General features: G+C 37.9%; 1 protein-coding gene across 1 annotated transcript; it reads left to right on the plus strand.

The window, feature by feature from the left end:
• Positions 1–1,321: 1,321 nt before the first annotated feature.
• On the plus strand, positions 1,322–5,542 carry TGDS (TDP-glucose 4,6-dehydratase; the record flags this gene model as incomplete). The annotated part of the gene is made up of 6 exons (XM_010728666.3): positions 1,322–1,474; positions 2,111–2,209; positions 3,051–3,110; positions 4,574–4,617; positions 4,865–5,030; positions 5,465–5,542. Coding segments are annotated over 6 exons (585 nt in total), but the record flags the coding sequence as incomplete, so codon positions are not given.
• Between the last annotated feature and the right edge of the window lie 1,044 nt (positions 5,543–6,586).

The following is a 6,586-nucleotide window of genomic DNA, read 5'->3' on the forward strand; positions in this document are numbered from 1 at the left end:
TTTTTTTTTTTTTTTTCCTCTTCATGTAAAACAGATATACAATCTAACATCTTTACAGACTGCATGATTCAGTTGGTTAGCCTTTTTAACTTAGGGGATTCACAGCTTTAATTAAACAACAGTCAGATAAGGCAGTTTTTAATTTTGACTATGTATATATATTTATTTGCTTACTATATTTTGAATCCCATCTGGATACATGTAGCTGGCAGTGCACTCATGTCATGTGGTGTCTTGAAGACAGTTTCCCTTGATTGACTGCAACCTTGCAGGAAAAATTAGAGTGAAAGCTAAGAGTGAGTGTAGCTCCCTTTAGAATTCTTCCAGGGTTCCAAAAAGTAGCAAAATGGATTACATATTAAGTGCCTATTTCAGATTGTCAGTCTTCTGTAAAGCTGTTAATGAGAGGTATTCCTGGCACACAATGAGCAGAAGTCATTGAAGAATTCTCTGGTCTCTGGGAAAATTCTTCTCAGGTTTGTCAACATTGATATGCACAAAGTCGTTAGGTCAGTGGGATGATTCTAAGAATTAAAACAAGTGGTAATTTGTTAACAGTAATAAATATATCATTCAAAATCACAATACATTTTTCTTAGTAAACTTGGTGCTTCGTGGTGAAGAGGGGAATTAGCTATGCTGCCATTTAACTAAAACTAATTAGTGCTATTTCAAATTGAATGTCCCCAGATAACAAGCTTTTGCTCCTCATTCTGACCTATTGCTGAAAGCAAGGATTTTTTGTCTTAATGTAAGTGTAGAAAGTGTCTTCATTTAATGATAACCTTGCTACCTGACAGTCAAACTGGTGATGAAATCATAAAATTGCAGAATTGCTCAGATTGGAAAAGACCTTAAAGATCATCAGGTCCAACCACGACCTAGCCATACTACCCTAACTCTAACAACCCTCTGCTAAATCATGTTCCTGAGCACCACATCCAAACAGTTTTTAAACACATCCAGGGATGGTGACTCAACCACCTCCCTGGGGAGCCTATTCCAGTGCTTAACAACCCTTTCTGTAAAGAAGTGTTTCCTACTATCCAACCTAAACTTCTCCTGGTACAACTTCAGGCCATTTCCCCTTGTGCTGTCATCTGTCACCAGTGAGACCAGCCCTGCTCTCATTGTAAGCACCTTTCAGGTATTTGAAGAGAGCAGTAAGGTCTCTCCTGTGCCTCCTGTTCCCCAGACTAAACAGCCCCTGTTCCTTTAGTGCTCCCTGTTTATATTGCTGCTGTTAATTGTTACGGTTCATTAGAAAACCATGTATTGCCTAAATTTAATCAGAATTGTGGGTTGTTTTTTTTTTTAATTCTTTTCTTTAGATCTTTCATTTTGGCATGCCCTGGAATTCACTTATGTGAATGTTTATGGCACTAATGTACTGGTTGCTGCTGCCCATGAAGCCAAAGTGGAGAAGTTTGTCTATGTCAGTACAGATGAAGTGTATGGAGGCAGCACTGATCAGGTAAGTTTAAAAGTGTGTGGGGCCCTAATTTTTCTTGGCTTCTCTGAATGTGTTATTTTTGATAATACTTAAACTTGCAAGAAGGTACTAATTGCTTCCAGAAAGCCAAGTATCAAAGTTGTCCTGAAGCTTTTCTGTAGCATGTTTTATTTTGAACATGTTGAATGCATACTAGCTAAAGCAATCAGGTTGGTATCTCTAATGACTTGTGGAAACTTCTAAAAGATACTCCTCGTGAATCGTAGTAAATAATCTTAGATGTTTTTCTGGGGAGAGGAAAACAAGTCAGGAAGTAACTGGAATCAGTTAATTTCAGAGGTGAGGGTCAGGCAAGAACAGGGCATTTTGTATAAGTGATATTTATGATAGCCGTTTTAGAGTCTTTTCTTTGTTTTGGGATTCATAGAATCTTCTGTGTTGAAAGGGACCATTAAAGGCCATCTAGCCCAACTCCCCTGCAGTGAATGGGGGCATGCACAGCTAGATCAGATTGCCCAGGGCCTAAAGGAAAGGTGACTTTCTCAGATTAGTGTGTTTGAATATCTAGGGATATTTATAGAAGTTACAGCTGTATCTTTTGTAGCTTGAAGACTTCCCTGGGCAAGAGCAATCGAGTAATGCAAGTTTTCATTTCAGGAATTTGATGAATCCTCACCAAAATGTCCTACAAATCCCTATGCCTCCTCTAAAGCTGCTGCGGAATGTTTTGTTCAGTCTTACTGGGAAAGGTACCAAGTAAGTTAATGGAAGCTTCAAAAGCTCTGAAACTCATAGTCTTACACACATAAATCTTGAAAAGAAAAATCAGTGGTAGACAACATGATGATCTTTCATGAGAACTAGTCCTGTAGTTTGGATGGATCAGAGTCCTGCTGCTGCTTACTGGTGGAGGTGTACTGCAGGAGGCTTGGCAGGGGCTAGCTAATTTTAGCCTGGAAAATAAACCTGAACAGGAATGTCTATTTTTTTTTTTCAAAATGAACAAAGAGAACAATAGCACTTTAAAAATATATAGTACTAAGCTGGAAGGACATTCATTTATAAGAATAATTTATAAGAATATTCCAAATGCAAATTGCATTGACTAGTCTTGTAAGTGGAGAAAAGATGGAAAAAAAAAATATTATTCAAATTTGTTCAGGCAAAAATAATTTGGGTTTTCAAAGCTTTATTCTTCTCATTTTGGCATGACATTCTGCGAAGATGTTTTTGACATCAGGCTGACTTGATTATGATGTTAATGGCTATGAAACGTTTACTTGGGAATACAGAAGAGTTAAGCAAGTTTTTGGTCAACCTGATGCCTGTATATAATGTCCTGTGATGGGTCCTTAAAGAGTCTGAAAGATAAGGAGCATCTGTTACTCTTGGGGCTTCTACAGACCAAGGAAGCCAGAGGCTTTTGCCTAGAGGCAAGCATATGGATAGCTTGATTCATTAATATTTGTGAAAATGTTCAGATTTGTGGTGAAGCATTGTAGATGTGTCACTAGTTATTGACCAACCAGAAGCCTACAGATTTTCTTTATATGTATATTAAGAATGTTTAATAACGTGCATATTTGATGTCCTTAAGTTTCCAGTTGTTATCACTCGAAGTAGTAACGTTTATGGACCACACCAGTATCCAGAAAAAGTAAGTTAAGCTAATACTTTATTCTGAGCTTCAATATACTATAATTTAACGCTTTTGTAATGTTACTTTTTTTCACCTGAGAATGAACTTGCCAAAAAAGCACTGCTTTACAAGTGTATTTGTCCATGCTTATCTGTCCATGCTTAAAACATGGTAAAACATCCTACCATCAGCACAACAATATACAGTTGTTCTGGTTGTCGATAAAACATCAGTTAGAGATTTCCAGTTACTTGCATGAGTTTAGCTGCAGTTGTTTTATTCTGTACTTTTTCCAGTTTTCCAAGAACATTTTAACTGACAGGATTCTCCTACAAATAACTTCTGTTCATGTTCTACATGCAGTAGTTAGCAGTGTTAAATTAAGAGGCAACACTTCAGAAAGTGAATTTGAAGAGAGCGGTATGTCTGCTATAAAGTGGATGTTCTAACCTGTGTAATTACTTCTAAGTTTAGGGTATTAAGGAAGCTAACAAAATTAAAAATGTTCCTGTGGCTTCAGTTCAAAAACTTGGTTAGGCCAACTGTTGAGGCTTTTAGAACATACCTAAGCATGTAGCTTAACATAGTATGACTGCAAATACCATGCGGAAAGCTAATTCCTGTTACTTGACTAGTGGTTATTTACCATCATAGAATCCCTAGAGTTGGAAGGGACTTCTAAAGGCCATCTAGTCCAGCCCCCCTGCAGTGAACAGGGACACCACAGCTAGATCAGGTTGCCTGGGGCCTGATCCAGCCTTGCCTTGAAAGTCTCCAGGGATGAGGCATCAACCTATTCCAGTGCCTCACCACCCTCACTGTGAAAGAATTCATCGTTATCTCTAACTTAAATCTACCCTCTTTAAGACACTTCCCCTTGTTCTATCACCACAGACCCTGCTGAAGCGTCTGTCTCCTTCTGTGTAGCTCCCCTTTAGATACTGAAAGGCTGCTATCAAGTCTCCTTGAAAAGCTGTTTCACCACAGGTTTCTTACTGTGTGTTCACCATCGGGAACTTACTGTGTGTTTAAGCCATGTTCTAAACAGTTGGCAGTAGTCAACTTTATTTTAGACTCCAGTGCACTTGTGTGTGTGAAAGTAATAGCACCATTTTTGTGTGTAAATCATTGCATTTTTAATTTCTGATTGGTAATGGATGAGCACAAAGGTAAGCATCTCAACACAAGAGAGGCATCTACTCTTAAATAAATGGATAAAGTGAAAAACAAAAAATGTGAACTGTGGACTTCAGGAAAGGCAACTGTGGTGTACAAAATACTCTGCTTACCCTAGGAAAAAAGAAACGTTGCAGTTTCTAGGCTTGATGCATTCCTTGCTTAGATTTAAATTTCAGCTTAAGTTTGAATTTAAACTATTTAAACAATCTTATTATTAAAGCATGTAATGATATGTGCTGGTAAAAACATCCCGTTGTTTGCATAACAGCTTCTAAAATATTTCTGTTTATTCAACTGTTTAGGTTATACCAAAGTTCATATCTTTGTTGCAACAGAACAGAAAGTGGTATGTAACTTGTTTTATTTTGTATGTAATTAGTTATTTCATAAACATAACGTTTATAATTTCCTAATTAAGTTATGAATTATTTGTTTTAGTAGTAGGAAGTACTTAGCAGCTGACTTGCATGGTTTTTAAACTGAAGTACTTTCAGGTAAATTCTTACAGTAGAACTGCGTAAAATGCATTTTAATAAATGGAATGCTTCCATTTAGGTATTAACAAAAGTCTTCTGCTTTTCCCTGTTCTTAAGCTGTATTCATGGTTCTGGACTTCAGAGAAGGAATTTTCTATATGCAACTGATGTAGTAGAAGCATTCCTTACTGTCCTGAAGGAGGGGAAGCCAGGTGAAATTTATAACATTGGAACTAATTTTGAGATGTCCATTGTCCAGCTTGCAAAGGAATTAATCCATTTAGTGAGTAAACAGTTACAATGCTTGTCATTGCACATATGAACAATTCTCTGCTGTAGAATTTTTGTATCTCTATGAGTTAGTTCAGAGCTTGCAGCAGATCTTAGAGCAATGTGTTAACCTTTCTGTGGCAGCTGTGCTATGTGCAGTACAGGATATCACAAACTGCACTGCTGCATTGGTTGTCCTATCTGGGACAATAATCTGGGGTAATGATTAAAAATCATTTGTTCTCTTTCATATTGGCTACTTGAGTTTTGGTCTGAAAATGTGGAAGATTAAAATGTAACAGATTATGTGTTTACTAAGTGCGTAGGGAGAGATACTTGGAATTGTTATAAAAACTACTTGGAACTTCAGTGGTTCGGTTGTTAATTCAGGCAAAAGACCATTTCTGTGTTTTTTTTTTTAATTTATTTTTTCCCCCCACTTGTCAGATAAAGAAGACCAGTTCAGAATCTGAAATGGAGCACTGGATGGACTATGTTAAAGATAGGTAAGAAAACAGCCTAAGTGTGTACAGGAGAGCTCTATCCTGAAGAATACAGATACTTTTGTTTATTTCTGTGGAAGTGCTTTTGCTCCGCAGGTGGGTTAGCTGACAGGAAAGTGGGATCTGATTTGCTTGTGTTTTTTTTTTTTAACTTGTTTTTGGATTTGGTGCCTGAGCTATATAGCATACTGTTTAAAAACAACATCTCCAGTTACTACTTGAATCTTTGGGATGCTGTATTGCTGATCTTTAAAGGATGCAAACTTTCTTCAAACTTCGAACTATTGAAGCTTGCTCTGGGATAAGGATTGATTTTTTTTTTTTAATTAAATCTTTTTGTAAGGATAATTTATTACTTTGTCCTCAACTTAACTTGAACGATGAATACCTTTTGTCTCTCATTTACTTTAATATTTTGGTGTAAGTGTGACTAGTTCAAATTTAAGTGTGCTTTATAGGTAAGGCAGAGAGATGTACTCACAGAATGTAGTTAATTTTAGATTTCTAGCTTACTCTGAAGCTACTAGATCCTCTTGGATGATGTGCTTGATCACATGAGCAATGAGTGTGTGATCCAAGACGGACAGCACTGCTTCACCAGGGGAAGTTCATGCTTAACCAATCTGGTGGCCTTCTATGATGGAATGATGGCATCAGTGGACAAGGGAAAGGCAACTGATGCCATTTACCCGGACTTGAGCAAAGCCTTTGACATGGTCCCCCACACATCCTTATCTCCAAATTGGAGGGATATGGATTTGATGGGTGGACCACCCGATGAATAAAAAGCTGGTTGAAAGGCCGTAGACAGAGGGTGGGTGATTAATGGTTCTATGTCCAGGTGGAGGCTGGTAATGAACAGTGTCCCCCAGGGGTCTGTCTTGGGACTGGTGCTCTTTAACATCTTTATTAATGACATCGATGATGGAATCAAGTGCACCCTCAGCAAGTTTGCTGATGACATCAAGCTGAGTGGTGCAGTTGACATGGTGGAAGGAAGGGATGCCATTCAGAGGGACCTCAACAGGCTTGAAAGGTGGGCCTGGGTGAACCTAATGAGGTTCAA

The sequence above is a fragment of the Meleagris gallopavo genome, chromosome 1, assembly GCF_000146605.3.
Source record: "Meleagris gallopavo isolate NT-WF06-2002-E0010 breed Aviagen turkey brand Nicholas breeding stock chromosome 1, Turkey_5.1, whole genome shotgun sequence".
In the NCBI taxonomy this organism is placed as follows: domain Eukaryota; kingdom Metazoa; phylum Chordata; class Aves; order Galliformes; family Phasianidae; genus Meleagris; species Meleagris gallopavo.